At 50.8% G+C, this 22,142-nt stretch overlaps 1 protein-coding gene across 1 annotated transcript; it reads right to left on the bottom strand.

Annotated features, from left to right (window-relative positions):
* Window positions 1-214: 214 nt before the first annotated feature.
* On the bottom strand, window positions 215-21,912 carry ST14 (ST14 transmembrane serine protease matriptase). The gene is made up of 20 exons (XM_041413845.1): window positions 21,772-21,912; window positions 21,418-21,588; window positions 11,033-11,192; window positions 10,683-10,810; window positions 10,071-10,141; window positions 9,497-9,657; window positions 9,024-9,059; window positions 8,508-8,745; window positions 8,239-8,378; window positions 7,730-7,827; window positions 7,135-7,244; window positions 6,195-6,325; window positions 5,832-5,936; window positions 4,704-4,811; window positions 4,217-4,330; window positions 3,905-4,030; window positions 3,339-3,525; window positions 2,412-2,686; window positions 1,981-2,117; window positions 215-1,435 (listed from the first exon to the last, which is right to left on the bottom strand). Exons 2-20 carry the CDS (start codon window positions 21,421-21,423, stop codon window positions 1,274-1,276), a joined length of 2,493 nt encoding a protein of 830 aa, XP_041269779.1. The 5' UTR covers window positions 21,424-21,588; window positions 21,772-21,912; the 3' UTR covers window positions 215-1,273.
* Between the last annotated feature and the right edge of the window lie 230 nt (window positions 21,913-22,142).

Genomic DNA, 22,142 nt, shown 5'->3' with positions numbered 1-22,142 from the left:
CAGCTGTTTCTTGTGAAGATTTCTCCCCTGACTCTACATGTCTCTCCACCACAGTGGCACTGCTGTGCACAACAGTAGTGAAATGTTTTACTGGGAGAGGCTCAGCTTCTCCCTTAGCACTGGGGGTCTGTGCTGTAGGTTTATTTCAGGAACACTTACACAGAAGCTCAGGAAGAACCACACAGCCACAGTACTAGAAAATATCCCAGTTTATTGCAGCATCTCAGTTCTGAGAGTTTTACAAAACAATGTATTTACAGGTAAGGAAGGGACTAAGCTGGAGTGTGCTTTGCTGGGGCAAGAACAGACTACAGAGGAAAAAGGAAGATCAGCACATTCACAAGTCACATTTTTCTTTACTGAAGTCAGATAGGTGTAAGGCTGGTGTGCACAGCTGACTGGTGTTGTCCTTGTGGGGAGCACTCCAAGAAGAATTCAGTGCAGCCCTTGTGCTCTTCACAGTGATTCCAGGCACCTGGGGCTCAGCAGAAGCTGCATCAGCTGAGCTCAGTGCAATGTTAAGGCACAATGCAGTGATGCCAATGGCTCTGGATCTCCACATGTACCAGCAGCTCTGCCTGTGGCTACCCTCACAGTGAGTGACAGTGTTTGAGCCCTGCCCATGGCTTTCTCTGGGATGAGTGATGGCTTTGAACTCTGCCCATGGCTTCCCTTGGGATGAGTAGTGGTGTTTCAGTCCAACATCTCTCTTTCAGGCCCCCAGTCCTGGACTTGGCCATGCCAGAAGCAGAGCTGGACAGAGGACAGAAGGAGGAGATCACGGTGTGGGATAAGGGAGGGATCCCAAAGGGAATCCCCCCGAAACTATGGTAAGACCTCCCTTTACCCTCCCCATGGCTGAACACCAGAGAAAGGGTATGGATGGCTGTTTGAAAACAAATGCATGACTTAGAATATATGCTGAAACCTTGTTTTTGAACTTGTCCAATAAAGTTTGCCTCTAAACACAAACTGTCTTTTAATTAGATTTTTTTAAAGTTTATTACTATACGTAATCTTGAATGATGGCTCATTCAAATTATTCATGGGAGCTGCACTAGCTTACCCCTCCGCCAAGGGAAACTTCTCCAAACATGGATTTCTCAGACTAAGGGCTAAACCAAACCATCAGCTCTGGTTGCACATGGAGTCCCAGGCGCTCGCAGCGAGGTAGAGGGAGGGTTCAAGTTCACAGTAGAGGCTGTGCATGGCTGGCACTGCCAAGTGTCTTCAGCCAGCACTGCCCAAGAGGTGTCCAGGCAGGGATCTATCCCTAGAGGCCTGTGTGCTTCTGGATCCAGTCTCGCAGGCTTGTGAGCCGGCTGTACACCCCAGGTTTGTTCCTCTGGGCACAGCCATCGCCCCAGCTCACCACGCCAGCCAGGAACATCCGACTACTGGGCTCCACACTGACCAGGGGCCCCCCAGAGTCTCCCTGCACAGAACCACACAGGAACATAAGCACTCCCCATAGATCACTCTCATGCACAGTGTTAAAAGTCAATCACAAAAACTGAGCAAGAAATAATCAATCAGTAAATCCCTGTCTAAGTCAGCTGTCATTGTAATTTTTTGGCCATTCCCTGTAACAACTATTTAAGCATGGCAATAGGAGCCACAGTGCCACAACAAAGAGCTATAAAATACCAGTCAAGCAGCCTGGCTTGACCAAGACTCTGCTAAGACTCTGAATAACAGCCAAAAGTTAGAATACGGCTGTATCTCCTGTCTGGTAAGATGGAGTCTAAATCCTGTGGTTTTGGGCTGCAGTTTTTGAGTTGTAAGTCATGCATCGACACAACTTGCTGCTGGTGCCCATTGTAATCTGTTCATTGTCTGAATCCAGGAGAATTTCCACAGATTTGTTTTATGTTAAATATGTAAATATAAGTGGAAGTACCAGAATGAGCAGGGCTGAATAAAGGCCTGTCTCCCTGCCTAATAACCAATAACCAGCACTAAATCCAGGTGCTGTCTTACCTGGCAGGCATCTACACCACCAGTCAGGATTCCCACACACATCATGCGTGGTGTCAGCTGGTCTGTCAGGAGCTGGTTACACACAGTCTGGTTGATGAGCCGGATCTCTGCCTTCTGCAGGATAGAGGCTCCTGTGCCTGCCAAGATGGAGGAGCATCTTAAGTAAAAATATACATTTTTAAGCACTTCCCCGTTTTTTCCCTCAAGAAACACAGAAATCATAGACTTGTAGAATCCCAGAATGGTTTGAATTTGAACAGAACTAAAGCCTGTCTTGTTTCACCCCCTGCCACAGGTAGGGACACTTTCCACTAGACCAGGTTGCCCCAAGCCCTGTCCAACATGGCCTGGAATGCTTCCAGGGATGTGGCAGCCATACCTCCTCCTAGGAACCTGTTTAAAATACATCAATGCAGCACCAAATCACATGCCTCCTTCTGCAGTTGCTCCCCATCCAGTCACCCACAGGTCCTTGCCCACAGGGAAGTTGTGGGTGGCGTCGGGCAGGCAAATGGGCTGGACGACGGCTGTGAAGGTGACAGGGCTCTGCAGCTCCAGCACAGCGATGTCGTAGTCATAGGTGTAGTCATTGAAGAAGGGGTGGGAGATGATGCGCTTGATTTTGCGGGTTTGCACATTGGGGCCGCTGCGGTCACCTTGGTCAGTCAGCCCCAGGTAGGCTGTCCACAAGCTGGGGTCTGAGTACCTGCATGGGGGCCATGAAACACAGGGTGAGACCTCATCTTGAAGACAGCACCATTCACTACCTTAAACAGTTTCCTTGAGGAATGCCTCTCAGAGTCAAGTGTTGAAATATTGTGGTTTTGGTCACCACAATGTAAGAATAATATTAAACTATTAGAGAGCTTCCAAAGAAGGGCAACGAAGATGGTGAAGGGCCTTGAGGGAAAGCTGTTTAAGGAGCAGCTGAGATCACTTGGTCTGTTCAGCCTGGAGAAGAGGAGACTGAGGGGAGACATCATTGCAGTTACAACTTCCTTGTGAGGGAGAGAAGAGGGGCAGACTCTGATATCTGTTCTGTGGGCCCAGTGACGGGACCAGAGGGAATAGCCTGAAATTGTGTCGGGGGCGTTTAAGTTGGGTATCAGGAAAAGGTTCTTTTCCCCAGAGGGTGATCAGGTACTGGAACAGAATCCCCAGGGCAGTGGCCACAGCCTCAAGCCTGACCGAGCTCAAGAAGTATTTGGATGATACTGTCGGGCACATGGAGTGACTCTTGGGGATGGTGCTGTGCAGGGACAGGAGCTGGACTCGGTGATCCTTGAAGGTTTCTTCCAACTCAGTTTATTCTGCGATTCTGTGAAATACCTGGAAGCACAGTGATGTGAGGCCGGTACCTGATGCCTTGCAGTGGCAGGAAGCAGTGTGCTGCTGACACCAGCCAGCTTGCTGACACCAGCGAGGCCCCACAGATGTGGCCCTGGCCCTTGACGTGCAGGCTGACCTGCCACGGCCACTCTCCCACATCCGAGTTCTGCCCACCAACAATCCGCGACTTCCTGACGTAGGAGCGGAGCCCACAGTCTAGGGCAGAGAAGGAGAAGGGGAGCTTGGTTTCTCCTGTTCCCATCCCACACCTCCCCTCTTGTTCCTCCAGGACATCTGACAGCACAAATACCCTGTTTACATATGTCAGGAAGGGCTGATGTTCTCTGCACAGATGCTAAATTAGCTACAACATTTACTGGCCAACTCTGTAAAGGGGAGATAAGCCCCTGTATTACCCATCTAAGCCTTCCTGAATAATGCAGACACCCCACAGGCCACTAAAGAATGTGGCTTGGTCATTTCCAGATCAAGCTCCTGCACAGAAACACACAGGGGCTCTCTCTGCCACACTGGGGTGTTTCTCTGAGAGACCCAGCCCAGAATCCCATGTCTCCCCCATTCCTCAGGCACTCACTGCAGTTGTCCTCATCAGAGTGGTCCTCACAGTCCTGCTCCCCATCACACTCGGGGTTCTGTTTGCTGATGCAGTGTCCACTGCGGCACTTGTATGTGTACTCCTTGCAGGGAACTGTGCTCTGGCCTGCTGCAGGCAGGATGGAGGCGCAGGGGTTAGCCCCAGTTCTGGGGAGGTCACATCAAATTAACCTCTTCTGCCCAACCCCAGGGCATTTACACCTCATGCAAACACACACATGAGGGTGCCCAGCCCCAAGGAATTCCATCAGAGGCTGTGTTTGCTGTCAGTCACCCCGCAGCTGACCCTCACCTGTGCTGCAGCTGCCCTCATCGCTCCCGTCCCCACAGTCGTCCTTGCCATCACATTTCTGTGTGCTGGGGACACACTTCCCGTTGTCGCACTTGAAGCTGTCATCTGAACAGCCTGGGGACAGAGAGCAGCTCCTGAGGGCTGGGCATGAATCCTGCAGCACCTCAGCACATGGCTGTGCCCAGCTCCCCTCCCCAAGTAAAGCCTCTGCAGCTCCAAAATACTGTGTCTCCAATCTCTTCTCCAAACTGCACACCACCACTCAGTTATTCAGCCCTTTCTATTCCTACACCTCTGCTCATCCTTCTTTCCTCTTAAGCTCTCATTCACCTGTATCAGGTGAGCACTCATCATGCCTGGGTTTTTTTGCCTGCTCATTTTCAGCACAGCACTTCTCTCCATCCCACAAGCCTCCATCACCCTCACTGCCCCCCTGTGTGCCTGCTTGAGCCCTCAGCCCTTTGTGCCTGCAGGATGAGTCACTCACTGCACTGTAGCTCATCGCTGTTGTCGCCGCAGTCATTCACATTGTCACAGACCCAGAACCTGGGCTTGCACCAGCCGTTCTGGCACCTGAACTGCTGCTCGGTACAGGCTGGAAGAGCAGAGTAAGAATCACAGGATAATTGAGGTTGGAAAAGACCTCCAAGACCATCAAGTCCTACCTGAGACCAATCACCACCTTGTCAACCAGACCAGAGCACTGAGTGCCATGTCCAGTCATTCCCTGGACACCTCCAGGGATGGTGACTCCCCTGGGAAGGCTGTTCCAATGCTAGAAATTAGGGGAGATGCCTGCAAAGGCACCTGTGGAGTCACCAGCAACCCAGCCACGATGGCAGCTCTCCCAGTGGCTGTACAAGCACTTGGGAATCCCAGCAAGCAGCTCGGGACCGTGCACATGTACGTAAATACACGACACACTCAGTACATCACAGTATTTCCACTTTTATGGAGAACAAAGCCATTTGGAGCGGTTGTATCTGAAGCAGTGGAGGCTGAAGCTGACATCGCAACAGCAGGACAGCCAGAGGCAACACTGAGGCAAAGCAATTGCTGCAAGCAGTGGGAAAGCACCTGAGAAACCTGGATTACGGGCCAGCAGCACATTCTTCCCCAGAAAACTGCCCCTCTCAAAGCAGGGCACCCCATCCTCTCTAATAAACTGCAGACTCTGGACTAACATTAACTATAGGACAGCTCTGCTAATCCAAGAGGAAAACCTGTTGCACAAAGAAGCAACTCCCATGTGTCCCAGGGATTTTCCAGATGATCTCTGCAAAGTCTGCCCAGTTGGGTAATGAAATGTGTCCCTCCACACCATTCAGCTCAACAAAACCACAACCAGCAGGATTACACAGAAAAACACATTCCCAGCTGGGAAGAACTGGAAAGAGAGGGTGATGCCACTGGGACAGGGCTGGACTAGCAGGAGCCCACAGCTCTTATGAAAAGGGATCCCAAACTGTGCACTGAGTCTCACTCCAGCCTGGAGGAAGGTGGCAGTGCTGGTTCCAGCCAGCACTGAGTCACATTACCCCGAACAAGCCTAACCACCCCAGGGCAACCTGGCCTTTCCCATGCTGTGCCAAAGAGAAACCAAAGCTGGACTTACTGCAGGACCTCTCATCACTGCCGTCCACGCAGTCCAGCCACCCATCGCAGCGCATGCTCCTGTCGATGCAGCGGCCAGTATTGCAAGTGAACTTGCCAGGGCAGGCTGAGAGGAAGAAAGGGACAAAATCATACATGAGCCCTCTTGGTGTCCCCTGTACATCCCTTCTGCAGAGTTTCCTATGCCTGCTTACAGCAGAACACAACAGGAAGACCAGGAGGTTTTCAGGAAAGCAAGGCATGCTGCTATCCCCCTGGAAAAGGCTGTTTCCCAGTTTATAGGGCAGTGTAAACACAGAGGAGGGACAGCTCCACATCTCAGGGAAATCACTTTCCCCACCCCAGACCCAGGGTTTCAACTCACGGTCACTGGAGTCGTAGGACAGGAACTCCGCAGAGAAACCTGTGTCTGTGTAGGACTGGTCCGAGTGGAACAGGAGCTCGATTTTGTTAGTGGTACTGGCCACCACAAACTGGGAGCGCTCCCCACAGTACCTGCAGGGAGAGAGCAAAGAGGAGTCAAAGGGTTGGAGGTCAGCACCAAGAAAACCTCCTTCTATCCCTGATCTCCCTCCACACTCAGGGAACTGAGGGGGCAGGAGAGCAGGGAGCAGGTCTGATCCCAGCACAGACTGCTGGGCCTCAGGGTCCAAATTCTGCTGCTGCTGGAAGAAGGTTTGGGCCAGTTGTAAACACCAGCTTGTGACTTTAGAAATGACTGGGAACAAGTTCTTCCACATCCCTGCCTGCCCCATGATGTGTCTGATCCCAGATACACTGGACTTGTGCAGGATCCCATCTCACCATGGGCAGGTAGGATCACGTACATGAACAGCACTGCAAAGGCAGGTGCTGACTTTGAAACCTTCTCTCTGAGGCACAGTCAGCTCCCTTGTCCAAAACACTGTGAAACAAGATTGATCACCTGCCTGTGAGGTACTGTTTTCTGTCTGACCCAGCTTATATCAGGCTGGGGAATACATCTGGAAATGCATCACAGGATATGTGTGCCCTGAGAACAGAGAGCTGCTCATTCAAGCAAACCTACCCCAGATGTTCCTGCCTTCCCACACATGAGCTGTGTGCTGTGATGCTCTAGAGCATCTGGGGGCGGTTCAGCTGCAGCACACCACAGAACCAAGATTGGGGCTCCCCACTCATCATGAGGCAGTCCTGGGCACCCTCCTGCCGCCTCCCAGCCCTAACAGCACAAGCACACTTGTTCCCGCAGCAGATTAAGGAAAGTACAAGGTTCTGTGTAACTAAATGAAGCCACTCCATGGGTTCAGCCACCCAACACCCACCTTGTGCCGTTGATCTGCACATAGTCTTTGGTGCAAGAGCTGACTGGGATCCCAGGCTCCAGCACAAAGAACATGTTGAAACGCACCTTCACATTCTTTATAGAGGGAACCTGCAAAAGGAAGCACAGTCAGTGGGATGTTGCTTTCTCGAGCAAGGAAAAAGGAATAGTTTCACAGGAAGAGGGTTGTGCTTGGAGGAGGACAGAAGATAACTAAAAAGGGAAAGTCAGTTTTCCAGCAAGAAAAGAACAGCTTCATAAAAGTCACTGAGTCACCCTGGCACCAGAATCCCCAGTGAAACAGGCATACAGAGGGGTGGAAGCCAGACCTTTGGTCAACAGCCAGTAACTGGCCTGTCCCAAAGCCCACACTCTCATCCTTCTTGTGTGAAAGTTACAGGATTTTTCATGGGCTTCTGTGGGGTTCAGGCCTCTTGCAACCTCTTCTGCCTTTGCTCCCAGCTCCTAAAGGCTCCCTCAGTCATGCCAGACTTGGAGCCTCTGGGCCCGAACTACTGTGAGCTCCCTTGCACCATGTCCTGTACGACCAGGGTCACTTGACAGACTTGTTAAGGGAAAGATAGGGCCCATCTCACCTCAATGTTCCAGACACAGTCCATGTCTGGGGGGTAGTGTGCTGGGTAATAGGGAGTTGTGAAGGTGCCACTGTCTCCCTTCAGGGTCCCACCGCAGGCTAAAAACAAGCAAGAAGATAATAATAAATTAGAGATTTAGATGTGGTTTTTCCAAGCCTCAGCTGGCTGTCATTGGAGGCAGTGGCAACAGTCTCTAACTCTCTAATGGTTACGTCACTCTCTGGAGAGAACAGCTTTGCTGCAAGGCTTGAGAGAACCCAGGAGATCAGTTAGGTGCTTTCATCAATCTGCATGTCTAATCCAACATAATTCTCATTTTTGCCTCTTTGGGGGACATCCTTACCACAGTCAAGAACACCGTAGACAAGGCAAGCGCCAAGAGGTGACCTGTTTCCAGATGCTCCACCCCTCAAAACATCCGTGACAAACTGACCACAGCCACAGCCACCTCCCTGTTCAGCTGTCCATGGCAGGGAGACATAGGGAAACAGGCCAAGGCCTCTGCTCACCTTTCATCTTTGGGAGCTGGAAGAACTCAGCCTTAAAGCCAGGGAATCGCCCCTCCTTGTTGGTAACCAATGTGACTAGCATGACGTTCTGGGAGGACAGGAAGGTCAGGTTGTAGGATGGGGCATAATTCCCACAAAGCCTAGGAAGCAAAGGACAGAATCTGTAAGGCACTGCTGCACAGGGAGCCTCAAGCAGCACAGCTCAGCTCTGAGCAGGGGCAGGACATCTCAGGATCACCCTGGACTTGGTGCCATACAGCAACACCCACCTAACCAAGGCGTGGGGCTCCACGGGGCTCAGAGAGTTGTACACCTTGATGTAGTCACTATCATCTCTGCATGGCTCCAGCTCCAAGGTCTTGAAGGTGAGACTGATGCTGGAACTGGCATCTGCCCTCAATGCCCAGTAGCAGAGGGCATTGTTGGGGTATGGGCTGTTGGGGAAGCCTGGCGTGGTGAAACTGGTGACCTCCCCTTCCTTGGCGTGAAGGGAGAACATGCAGCTGTCTGCCCAGAGAGTAGGGAACAGTTAACAAGGCAAAGAAGCCTTGCCCTGCCTTTCCCTGGGATGCAGAGAATAATTCCTGCAGGCTATCCCAGGGCAGATGGCTCTTCCTGGGTAACAGCAAGGCCTGTGCCACAGTCTGTCCAACCCCAAACCAGCTACAAGAAGCACACTGGGATCTGCCTTGCATGCAGAGCACCTCTCTCCACACCCTTCCCCATCCTGCAAGAGAAACACCACCCTAAAGAGACCACTGAGATGGAAGAAGCACTGTACTTACTGTCCCGGGCAGAGTGAGCTATGCTGGGGTCCACAGCTGCAGGAGAAAACAGAGCTGACATCACCCTTTGGGCTATGGGAAATCCCTGGGCACAAAGCTGAGGTTGTTCCTCAGACTGTCATTGATCTGGCCTCACTTGTGGAATCTCTCCCTGCAAACTGGCAGGAGAGGCTGCTCCTTCCTGGCCTCTAGGAGCTGAGGGAGCAAACTCCCTCTGCAGAGGGAGAACTCATCCTTGTCCCTCTTCCCTGGGCTCAGAGGAGAACACAGAGCATTTCAGCAAAGGGGAGCAGGTCCGTGCAGCCCCCTTTAGGCTGTACATCCCATTAAGCTGTGCTGTGACATCCAGGTCTTTACACCACTCTCAGGGCTGGCTTTCTCATGAGAGGGCTGTGACCAGCCCCTTCTCCTTCCAGAGAAATATCCCACCTGATCCCACACAGAGGCCCAGGGACAGCAGAACCAATACTCACGGAAAGCAATGACTGACTCCACCTTCAGCGTGGGGTTTCTCAAGCGGGGGTTCCACCTCTGCACCAGGCTTTGTTTGTCAGCCATTGCCCTGTCCAGGCTCTCTTCCCGGTATTTGGGCACAAGGAATTCTGACCAGTAGTAGGCAATGACACTGCCTTCACTGTAGAAAAGGTAATTGTGTGATGAGGGCAAGGGCAGACATGGGAGGACTCCAACACCTCTAGAAGAAGGGGCCAGACTACTTAATTAGCCAGTTTTGGAGCCTGCCCACAGGGAAGGGAGAGTTTCAATGACAATTTAAGCAAACAGCAAAGGCCCCTGCCAGCCTGAGGAGTCTCTCTCAATGCTGCCAGGCACCACCCACTGCAGTTCACTGCACCACACCTTGATTTTTTCCAAGACATCTGGCAGAAAACAAAATGCATTTTCAGGTCACTTTTAACTGCTCACCCTTTCCTGTGTCACACAGGGTGACTAGTGAGGTACTTCCATCCCAGAATCCTGGGAAGGAGGGCAACTGGCTGGTGTGATATCCTGGCATCCTAGATGGGGCTCAGGCAGTACCTAACTCACCTGAAGGCAGTGATTACTGTCTCTTTGTGGTAAGGACCAATATCAGCATGATTCTTGTAGATCTCCTCCACCTGAAAGGGTTAAAAAGGGATGTTCAGCATGTCTAGAAATGAGGAAAAGGGAAAAGCTAAAGATAGAGCTTCAAGCCTGCAAAGGAAAACCAGGGCACATACCTGGCATCCCTGTGTGCAGGAATCTGCAGAGCCAAAGAAAGAAAGAAGGAGAGCTGAGAGGCCCAGAAGAGTCCAGAGCTGCCCATCACAGCCTGTTCTGACTCAGCTCACCCACTCTTCCCTAGGGGAAGTGAAACCCCAAGTCGGAGGGAAGAAGCAAGACCAGCCACAGCTTCAGCTCTTTTACATATCCTTTTGCCTCAGTTCCTGGCCCTGACTCATCCAGTGATTCTGGGACGTGCCCTGGCAGCTCCTATGGCACTGGGAGATGCCATGGCACTGGGATGGAGCTGGGATGTTAAGATCCAGCTCCAAAGAAGGTCCCTGCTCGCAGCAAGCAGGGAAAGCTCCACGGAATCTTACATGGTATACCCTCATGGCCATAGGGCAAGAGGAAAATTCCTTGCTTGCAGAAGGAGGGAGGCAAGAAACCTCTTACCGTGCTCTTCACCTTCTTGGCCAGCATACTAAACTCTGGAGAGCTGGAGTTCTCATAGGCATCCAGGAATTCCCAGTTCAGAACCCGCAAGTGGCCATTGAAAACCTTCTGGACAGGTGTGTTCCTATCTGGAAGAGAACAGCTCAGGGTCAGGAAGGGCAGTCAGAGCTAGGACTGTTGTCACAGCAGATCCCCAGTGACAACAAATGGGGCAGGGAGGTGGAAATGGGGTCACCAGAGCTTGAGAGGGCACATGTGAGCAACACCAGGTAACAAAACTTTTCCATGTGGATGGATACGTTCCCAGGGTGTTACCCTACATGTCACCACCCATCAGATGTCATACTCACATTTGAAGTGCCAAAACAGGAGGCCAGTGGTGAGGGAGACAAGCAGAATAACAACGATCAGGACGGTGATGACCACCTGCCGCCTTGGGCCACGCTTCTCCATCTTCTTGGAGTTCATGGCAGGGAGGAACTCCACCCCTTCATCCAGGTTGTTCATGTCCTGGGAGAGGAGGGAAGGCAGGACAGTGGGAAAGCTGTTCTCAAAGCCTGGCTTGGGGCGGTCCAGCCACAGAGCAGCCTGAAGCAGGTTTGGGGACAAGGAATGCAGCAGCACTGTGTGCAAACCTCAGTGTCAGCAGCTTCACAGCCATAGCAGGACAAACCCTGAAGGTTTCCTCTTTGCTTTTCTGCACACACCTAATTCCTTTTTGGGCCTAATATAAGGTCACGAGCTCAAGCAAACTCAGGGGCAAGTGCACATACCCTCCTGTGACCATGGCAGGTCACAAGCCCACAAGCTCCAAAATCTGCCTCAGCAGATGAAACTGCGGAGAAAAATTCACCCCCACTAAGTGCTCGCTGTGTGCAGGTGAGTCACCTAGCGCTCATGGGGCACAGCATGCTATAAATAGCATTTCTCTAAAAGAAGAAATCAAGCTACTTCCTTCCTTTACATTTTCACAGCTGTCATGCCTCCTGAGCCACCAGCACTCCTGTGTTTCTGCTTGGAATCTCTCATCCAGCACAAATACTTGTTAAAAGAAATAAACCAAAAAACTAAGATGAACACACAAAACATCCCCACAACCCATGAGCAGCCATGTTTCTGGGACAAGACACGGAAGAGAGGAACGAGGAATGACACAGCTCTTGCTGTCATCATAATGGGCTGGGTGAGGAAGTGGAAAATGTGCTGAAGCATCGAGCTCTACAGTATCAGCTGTAAAACCTGAGCTCTATATCAACTGTAAAACCACTGGTATCCCAAGGTTTCACTTTCTCACACCTTCTGTCCTGTTCCTCCATCCTTGCCTTGCTTGTGTATCTGTACCTCTCACCAGGGGGCAGGGGGGCGGGTTGGACAGCTGCAGACCCAGATGTTTTCTGAGGATCCCACACAGCATCCTTGGTACTGCTGTACATCATGAGGGCCTGGATCTGCACCTACCCTGGCACCTCCTCTCCTCCCAGCACTGGCAGTGGTATGGCCAGAGCTCACCACATCTGCTTCTGATCTGTGCCTCCCTTGGGCAGGAAGGGCTCTGCATATGCTGCAAAGACCCAGAACAGGAGGATCCCTCACCTTTCTGCTCACCACCTTCCCATTTTCTCCTTCACAGGCATTCAGCGGCTTCCTGGGCTCTGGAACTTCAGTATGGACACCATGGCACAAAGTGTCAACTCACACAAATCCATGGCATTTCCACGTGCCCTGTGCTCCAGGAGGGTGATGCTGTCCCCACAAACACAGAGTCAGACTCTGCCTGTCCTCTCTCAGCCCAGGGCTCACACAAACCTAATCCAACAGCTTGGTTTAATGTGATGCAAATGTCACAAGCCCCTAAATTCAGTAAAAATATGGACAAGGGGGATACAGCTTGATAGAACACAAGGGAATGGCTTTGAAATGAAAAGATAGCAGGGTTAGATAGGATACTGGAAAGAAATTCTGCCCTCTGAGGGTCGTGAGGCCTTGGCACTGGGTGCCCAGAGAAGCTGTGGCTGCCTCACCCCTGGCAATGTCCAAGTTCAGGCTGGACAGGGCTTGGAGCAGCCTGGTCTAGTGGAAGGCATCCCTGTCCGTGACAGGGGATGGGGCTGGATGGGCTTCAAGGTCCCTTTCAATCAAAAACACTCTGGGATTCTATGAAAAACAACTAGCAAAGGGGATCCTGCAAACAGAGGGATCTCTGAGCCTGCTGTACAGACATAAGGAAAAAGCCATCTTCACTGCATTTCCTCACTGAACTTCCAGTACTTCATCTTATGTTTCCTCAGCCTTGCCTGGCAGGAAAGCCCAGCTCCCACTTGAACCATTCCCCCACTTCTTTTGCCCTTTTCTACACTCAATGCCTGTGCTCTTCTCCCACCCTCCACACCACACTGCAGCCTCCCCTCCTTGAGGTATCTGCCCAGGGCCCTTCACAACAGAAAGAGAAGTGACAGGCACCTTACTCCGAGTTTTTGTCAAGGACTCTGTAAGTTTAATCCTCTGCAAACACCAGAAGACCACCAAGACCAGAGCAACCCACCGGTTTTCATACCACCTGCTCTCAGAATCTTTCCAGTTTGGCGGTTCAGGGAAGGAGCCTTTGTTCATTTTTGAGTTTTACTGCCTACGACTAGACAGAACGAACTGTTTCCATCCCCAAAATCCACCCACCTCCAAAATAAACAGACCTAGCAGGGCTGCAGAGGACAATCCCATGGGGAATGCTCTGAATCTTGTTTAGCTTCTGATCACACAGGAAAAGATTGAAGATATAACCCAAGGAAACTCTGAAACAGATGACACACAAAATAAAGCTTAAATACATAGAGACATTCTAAATCAAGAAATTCTTCAATCAAAGTCAAGACTACCTGGAGTTTGACACACTGTCTTTCAAACTGGCTCCTACCACTTTTCCAGTCATGAAATAAACCCCCCAAAATCTGGTAAAGAGAAGAAACTGGCCACAAAACTTGCAAACACATCCTCTCTCTCTCCAGAGGGCTGCTCACAATGCTGAGCCTTCTCAGGACTTCCCAGACATCGCTGCTGTTGGCAGGAAGCAAAGTATTTAATTCTTTATTAACATCTTCGGGAGCCTATGGCAAGAAGACATTCTCAGGTGCTTAAATGATCTATCAGTTTCCCCAGACTTCCTGGAGCCAGCGAAGAAGAACGGCAAAGAAAACCAATTTTCCATAAGAAAACTCTGCAGCTGCAGGGACCTTCAGCCCTCTGCAGAATTCATACACTTCCATTTCACCAAACTGTCAGAAAAAAATAAAGAGTCAGCAGCAAGCAGGAGCTCCTGCTGTACAACACCGCACAACAACGTGGCTGATGCATTGTAACATCCCCTTTAAGCTAAAGATTGTGTCCTTGCAGAGTGAAAACTCTCCCAGGGAGAAAATCATTGCTGTGATTAAATTAGACGGCAAACAGAGCTCCCCTCTGCCTCCAGCACACACAGGCACATGTACTGCTCCTGGGAGCAAGGAAATTAGGCAGGAAAACTCAACATCTGCTCTTTCTTTAGGCAATTTCTCTGCCTTCCTTGGAAAAAAAACAGTATGAAAAATGTTAAACCTGTGAGAGTCTACAGCATGCCTTTGTCAGTTTGTTCTTGCTCCACAGCTGAGCCAGCAGCAACACAGGAGAAGTGACAGGAGTGCAGGGACTTCTGAGAAGGTTACTTTTGTTTTCCCTCCAGTACAAGGTGTACAAAGCAGCCACTGACACTGTTACTTGCCAGAAGTTATCCTGTGACTACAAGCAGATAGGAGGCATGATCCAAAGAGGTTTCCCTCACTCCTCACCCCCCGTGTTGTATTCCAGCTCTCGTCCTCTCCCATTCCCATACCTTATGGATGCCATTATGTTCCTCAGCCGACACAGACACTTGTGTGAAGAGCTCTCACCCATCACAGCCTGGGTGAGCAGCCATTCCTGTAAACTCTTCCCAATACCCAGTGAAGAATCTGAAGCCTCCCCAAGCACTGCTGGAATGACGGATCAGGCCATGCAGAAGGTCTCAGGTGAGGCCTTGTGTCCTGAACTCTAAGAGGCTGAAACCTCCCTGCCCACACTCTTCACAAAACCCACCCATTTGACCTGAGGACCAGACTAGCCTGTGCCCCACAAGTGCAGCTCAGCCTCTGCCCCTCTCACTCCCTGTGCTCCACGTCCCCTTTGTGCCCGACACTTGGGAGGAAAAACACCCTGCCACCATCCTCTAAGCTAGATGGAAACCAGGTGAAATCACATGCAAGACAGGCTCAAAGATCACAGTTAAATCAAGAAAAAGAAACTGCTATGTTAATCTCCTTTAGTTGATGGCTGCTGCACATTTCCCTCGCATGCTCTGAACAGTGGCAACTGTAAACTAGAAAGGAGCTGAACACGTACTGGTCTCACCTTGTCCATGGTTCCTCCAGAAACCGTCCCCAGCCCCAAGTGACTCAAGGTGCGACTGTCTCACCCTTCTCAAGGAAACTCCTCCAATAAACATTATTAACAGAAAACCTCCCTTGATATTCTCTCTGCCTTAGTCACTCCTGCAGTTACTTCCTCCTGCATCTCCTCACTCAGTCCTTGCTGGTATGGCCAGGCTCCCCACACAGGGAGTGTGACCCACACTGGTCACAGCATCAGCTGTGGCAGCAAAAACAATCCAGGGAAAAGTTCAGACAGGCACTGCCCCAGTTCTCTCATGCCTCAGTCTCCCCTGGAGTACCAACTCCATGAAGAAACTTGGAAAAGAAGTGCACATAGATGCATTTATAGAGAACTTGGAGGGTTCCTGCTCCTCTGCACAGAGTCTGAGCTCAGTCCTGGGGAGAGCAGACCTCCCATTCCTCCTTCTCTAAGCCACACAATGTATTTTTAGACAGTGACTGTGCTCTGTCCAACTGGACAAACCAGATGCAGAAGTGACTAATTCTGTCAGCAGGAAATGCAGCTCACACAAGGGGGTGGTGGGAACCAGTTCTGCACTGGGAAAGCATGAGGTCTCCTGCAGTGGGGGATCATGGAACGGTTGGGATATGCCATGGAATACAGCTCTCCAGCATGATGTGTGCAAAGCAGGGGACCCACTGGAATCAGCATCCCCCACAGGGGCTAGTTTCTGCCTTTTTGGCACTCCCAGATGGTGATGTGTCACAGGCACCAAACACCTTACTGTTCTCCTCTCCTCCAAAACAGCTGCTCCATCTCTTCCCTCAGTGTCTGCATCTACTTACAGGACTCTGACCCACAGAAGGACTGGGCTCCTGGCCATTAGTTTCACCTATCCTTTATGAACACCAGGTAATTTGTTCATCCAGCACCAGACACAAGATTTATCTACTTCCTTTGACTTTCCCCAAGGAAAGGACACTGCTGGTCTGCCACAGGACTGCTCAGGGCCAAAACTGCCCAGATCATACAAGGTAAGAGCAGGTGTGCAACCAAATAAAATCTCACAGCAAAAAATGTCACTGTCTGACACCAGTGTAAACAAGCAAGAAAAGGAACCCATAAAATGCCAGGCTGGAGGAGGCATAGGGATGTCAGAGATGAAGCAGAGTCATTGGACTGCATGGTTAGACTCTTGAGGATAATTACAACTTGCAGATCCTAGCCTGTGTATCCAAGAGGCAATTCCCACTTCCCCTTTTTTAGCCACACCTGCCTCGGGTGGTGTTCAATAAAAACTAAAACAAATACCACATGAGAAATTAGAGGAATGAAACCCATCGACTGGGCCACAGTCTCAGAACATAGCCAGCAAGCCAGTTCAGAGCTCAGGAGACCAACAGGGTGAGCCTGTGTGGCAAAAAGAGACAGAAAAATTGTATTTTCAAAAGCTGAGAATTCCTGGATCACGCTGAAAGCCCTACCAGCTTTGTGGTGCTGGTATGAGGGAAAACAGCCTGTTACCCATCAGAAGAAGTAAAACAAATGTGAACAGCATGTGCAACTCACTTCACCCAAACAGCCCAAGTACAGGTACACCATCCTTAAATCAACTCCTGCACCAACTCTTGCTGCAAACCCAAACAACTCCTCTGGAAAAAGATCTGATAAGAATCATCTTCTCACTTCTCTTCTTACTCTTGATAAGAAATATATGAAAACAGCACACAAGTTTACATAAGGCGTATTCGTGCTGTGCTGCTCCACCACAGGCAGCAAAGCACTGAAGAAACTTTGCCAGTGCGTTATTTTCCGTCTTCAGTTCTGTATTAAGGGCAATGAAGCTATAAAATGATGACATCAAAACTAAAAAGGGAATATGGGGCAAGAGCTAAAGGACAGAATCCTCCAGACTGTGCATCTTCCAGGTGCAAAGGGCAGGTGCAATAGTGAAAGATACAGGTCACACACACCTATTTCACATATCAAGTTTGAGCTTAACCCTCTACAGCAGATTGTCTTGTGACCACCCTGAGTCATAGTAGAAAACAAATTCCTTTAGGTTTATTTTAGAAGAAACTAATGTTAATGTTTGCAGAGATAGCACAAGCTTGGCTTGCTGTCCCATCCAGGGCTGATCGGTACAGCTCTGTCCGGCACCACAGCAGCTCAGAAAAAGCTACCACGCTTCTGTGTGTCTGTGGTAGTAGAGAATTTTACACTTAAATCTTAGCAACTCTTGGGGAGAAGCTGGGAATAAAGGTACTCTACAGCCCTGATCTGTGTACCTATGGGCCATGAAATTCCTCCTTAAACACACTGATGTCCCAAGAGCAGCAGGGAAACATGCCACAGATGCAAACAGCTCATTTAAATCACTTGTATGTCTTTCCTAGTACAGACAGAACTGTCTGGAAAACAGAACTGCCTCCAGTAGCTTAACCAAAGCAGCTGAGCCCCAGACCTCAACCTCCACAATCCCTGCGACACTCAACTCATTCCTGCAGTTCTGAGGTGGATCAGGATCACGAGTCTCCAATGTCTGAGGCCAGCAGCAAGGAAAACACGAGCACCTTCAACCAGGAAAGTCTCTGTCTGCCAAACCCATCCCTGTTGGCTGCTCCCTCCCCATCCCAGCCCATGGCCCGGATATTGCAGGGCATATTACTTCCCAGTCTGCCCCAGGCGGCCTTTGGATGGAAATGATACATTCTACCCCGGGCAAGGGGAGAACCTTTGCCCCGATACCTTCCTCACAGCCAGGCCCTCAAAACACTCTCGCTGCTCCCTCAAGGGTTTTACAGAGCGATCTTTCGTTTGCTGACTAAAGGTCTGGCCTCAGCCCTTTTCTCATTGTGTCTTCCTTATCCCTGTTTGCTTTTAGCACCAACAGCAGTCAAACTGGCCCAAGCAACAGCTCACCTGCCAGCCACTACCCCAAGGAAACACTCTGCACCTTTCCAAGGAAGAGCAGCAGCTTCTCCTCAGCCCAAGAACTACTGCAGCTCCTTTACCAGCACAGGAGGAGACACAAGATGTTGCAAAACCACTAATTTCCTCCACTCTCATGTTTATAAGGGGCCAAGTCCAACAACAGTCCGCGGGTGACAAAATCCTTGGGTTGTTTCCTGTCAGGAGGGTAGGTACTGTCTTCAAGGAAGCTGCTCTGGATCAGATCAGTCCCTCTTGAACTGACACAGGGGGAAAACTGATCCAGAACCAGGGAAGGGACCCGCTTGAGCCCTCAGTCTGGCACAAAGACAAATCAGAGCACAAAGCTACCTTCTGCCAGGAGAACAACCCAGGCAGGGAAAATCGTGTCCCACAGGTGTCACCCCAGCCTGGCCAGGGATAAGGAGCTTGAGCTGAACTGCTTCAGACAGAGCATCTCCTTCCCACTCCCAGTCATGGCACACACCAGACAGTGGGACTGGAGGCAAGGGAAAATTTCTTGCTGCAGGCCAGCTTTTTGATCAGTGCCAGAACCAGCAGCTCCTATGTTGCTGTGAGATAATAACTACTAAAGCCAGGCCTTGGAGACAGACACCACACAGCCTGCAGGTAGGGTGGGAAACGCTGCTGTCCTGCTTTAACCCAAAACCCTGTTTGGAACAGCTCTGTGGCACAGAACAGGCTCTGGAGGTGCAACCCAAACTCAGCCGTCCGTGCCTGACCCTCAGCCAGGACAATCTACACAAGAAGCTCAATCAGGTCTCAGAATACAATGATAACGCAGCGGTTAATTAATGAAGCCCCACAGCCCTTGGTTAAAAACTGGCCTTTACAACGCTAGAACAGGTTTAGTTGGATCTGTTGCTAAACAACCCAGAGCCAGGCTCTGCATATAGCTCACTAGCATGGAGTTTACCTTTACTCACAACCCCACTGCCCTCAGCTTAAGCTGAAACCAAAACCCCTGGAGCAACGGCAGCACCGACACCGAGGAGATCCAAAGCCAGCACAGACAGGTGATCTCCACTTCCCCAAAGTTGGGGTTTTTTTCTGCTCTGCTGAGCTCAGCAAAGACCCCAAAACAGGTTCTCCTGACCTTACGCAAGGGTGAGCTGGAATCCACCCTTCCTGAGGGATCCAGAGCAGCCCTGAACCCACCAGGCTCAAAGGCACCAGAGCAAGCAGAGGACGAGGCAGCTCAGCCAAAGGCTGGCAGGGGTTCTGGGAGCTCCCCGCGCCCAGGTGTGCTCTCACCTGCAGCTGGGTGCTGTACCGCACGCCAGCACCGCTGGCCGGGGGGCCTCGCTCCATGGCAAGGGCAGCGCCGCGCGGCTCAGGCCGCCATGGCGCGGCGGCTCCGGCTTCGGCACGGTGCCCAGCTCCTCCTCCCTGTGCTCCTGGCAGGTGTGAGCAGCCGGAAACACCCCGCAGGTGCTGTGCCGCTCCTGCCTCTCCTCTCTACAGAAATAAGGGAAACATTGTGCCCAAAAAGCTGCGCCCAAAAGCCCCACATCAGCCCTGCATCATCCAAGAGATCCTTCGACCACAAGCTTTGCTTTACCACTGGAAACCAGAAAAATCTTGGCTTCTACCAAGAGAAGCTGCCCTGCAATCGGTAGGAGGGCTGGCTGGCATGCAGAGGTGCACAGTTCCTAAAAAAAGGCTTTGTGTATCCAGGGTCTCATCCCTCCTCAGGTGACAACATTACCGTGCCATGAAACCCCACTGCAAAGTGGGCACTCAGCACAAACAGACAGTTTATCCCAGGGACAAGCCTCATGCTCCCAAAAACGTTTGGTACACTCAGAAGCAAACCTGAAATCTGCCCTCAGCAAGGCTACATCACTGTAGGAATGAGCTTTCTCTTGGCTAACAGAGACCGGATGCAAAGTGAACAACACAGCAGTGCTGCAGAAACTGCATGTGCACCCAAATGTGACACTCGGGATGCTCACATAGCAACAGACCCTGGGGCCTGTGTGGTTTAATATTAAACAGAGAGGGAAAGGAGGAACTGGGGTTCTGAGAACATTCTAATGCAGGTTTATAAGAATTTGTAACACTGAAAGCTGCGTTCAGTCTTACTTCACTATTTACCCCCTCTTGAAAAGATGATTCATACACACACTCCAGTATTTAACTTTCTCACATTCAAGAGCAAGTCAGGATTAAAATAGCTGGATCAAACTCACTTTTTCATGTAAAAGTTCTTCCTTTCTCCATCTTACATGTCACAGTCCATATGAATATGCGATGTGCCCATCAAAAGTTGAACTGGCCACCCCTCTGCTGAGCCAAACCTTTTTACACCAATTGCATCCAGCCCTGAAAGTGAATTTTTTTAATACTTGGAACACTTAAAATTGCCCAGAACTCTTGTTCTGGTATAACAAGAGTTGCTGATCACACGCAGAAAATCCCTTACTGAGACTCCTTTGTTTCCCCTTGCTCTACATTGTCTCCTGCGGAGCAGAAGTTTTGCAGCTTTTTTACAGGTTTTTTTTGGGGGGGAAAAAATAGAGATGGAGTGAGGTCTCTGAGCCTGCTGTGGCGTAGAAACGCATAAACCACCACCTCCTCTGCCGCCTCAGCAGCTGCCAGAATTCCACCCACGACGGAACACGGCACAGGAGGCAGCATCCCCGAATTTAAGGTATTCCTCTTGAAAAGGTGCCGTGTTAGTCAGGTTGCTGATGTCAGGAGCTCTCAGCGCTCCCGCTGATGCCCAGCCCTGTTTTTACAGCCACTCCCTTACCTGCCCGGCTGCAGCCTGTCTTAACACCCCCATGAAACAGCATATTTTGGGTACAAAGCAGCTGCTCCCAGCTGAACCACTGCTCCTGTATTCTACACATTCTTCCTGTTTGGCGCATCCACTGATCTCCCCCAGGCTGATGCCAGGCAAACACCCGTGCTCAGGGATGTGGATGATGCGGGCAAAATGTGAAGATCCACAATCCCTGGTTCGACACAAAGCTGTGAATGCTCAGTTTCCTGCCATTCAAGCCACTGACATTTTACAGACTAATTCATGAGCCCTCTTTGAACAAGGGGACACAACCACCGTGGGGAAAACCAGCAAGCAATACATGTGCAATATATAAGTATTATATAGCTGGGAGGTGGCTGTTTCGAGGCCTCAATACCAGGATTCCGGTTTCTCTGCTGCTGGAGCACATGGCAGTGCTGCAGCCATTACCGAGTCACCGTGCTGGGAGCAGGTCCCCTCCTGGGCAGTGTACAGCCCCAAAACATACAATAACAATTTCCAACCTGTCTGCCACGTGCTTTTCTTGGTGACAGACTTCCACGTCTGACTGAAAGATGCTGAGCCCAGCCGAGGCACGGTGAAAACGCAATAAAGCATGAAGTTCAAGGCACTCACCCGCATGCAATGGCAGCAGTCAGCCGCAAAGCCTCTGTCTGCTCCCGCTGGAACCAGTTTATCCAATAAAAGCTGTCACCACCTCCTCCTCCTCCTCGCGTTGTCTCAGTGTAGCCACAACATCATCTTAAGAGCAGAGCGGAGGTTTGGGAGGAAAGCGAGCCCTGAAATCTGAGAACCAAGTCCGGCTTGGTCAGAATCTGTGCGAGTTGCAAGAGCTAAATCGCCCTGAGCTCGAACCCCAGACAAGGATCAGCTGCAGGAGCAAACACTGTCGGGGCAGGCAGGATCCTTCTGCATCAGCTCTCAGCCCTAGGAGTGCCAGGCACGTGAAAGAATGGAAGAACTGCTTACATAAGGAATGAAGGCCGGCTGCCTGCGGGGGAAGTCTTCTGGTGAAGGCAGTTGCCAGGAATTCTAGCAAAGGAGCACCATCCATCCACATCAGCGACGGGCCCGATTCAGTCAGGGACAAAGGCTTTTCCTTCCCGTAGTATGGCCCAAGGATTGTACTCTTAGCTCGACTCCGGAATTCAAGTTTCAGCGACAGTGCCCTCCCACCCAGATTCCTGCCAGGCAACCCCGAAACCACCCCATCTCAAAGCTCAATCCGGTCCGGCAACTTCCAAAGCATTACAAAAGACTGGGAGAGAGATAAAACTCACAGGGTGTCCTGTTACTTTGCATTCCAAAGAGTAAATAAAAGGCTGATTCAGTGGGAGGAG

This window comes from Onychostruthus taczanowskii, unplaced genomic scaffold, assembly GCF_017590055.1.
Source record: "Onychostruthus taczanowskii isolate IOZ18803 unplaced genomic scaffold, ASM1759005v1 scaffold43, whole genome shotgun sequence".
Classification (NCBI taxonomy): domain Eukaryota; kingdom Metazoa; phylum Chordata; class Aves; order Passeriformes; family Passeridae; genus Onychostruthus; species Onychostruthus taczanowskii.
Note: the sequence above shows the minus strand (reverse complement) of the source record. Positions and strands in the feature narration are given on the sequence as shown.

Coding starts and splice junctions, on each gene's coding strand:
- ST14 (XM_041413845.1), bottom strand. Junction 10,811..11,032: donor CCTGTTTTGGCACTTCAAAT/GTGAGTATGACA, acceptor GTTCTCTTCCAG/ATAGGAACACACCTGTCCAG. Junction 4,031..4,216: donor TGAGGGCAGCTGCAGCACAG/GTGAGGGTCAGC, acceptor TGCCTGCAGCAG/GCCAGAGCACAGTTCCCTGC.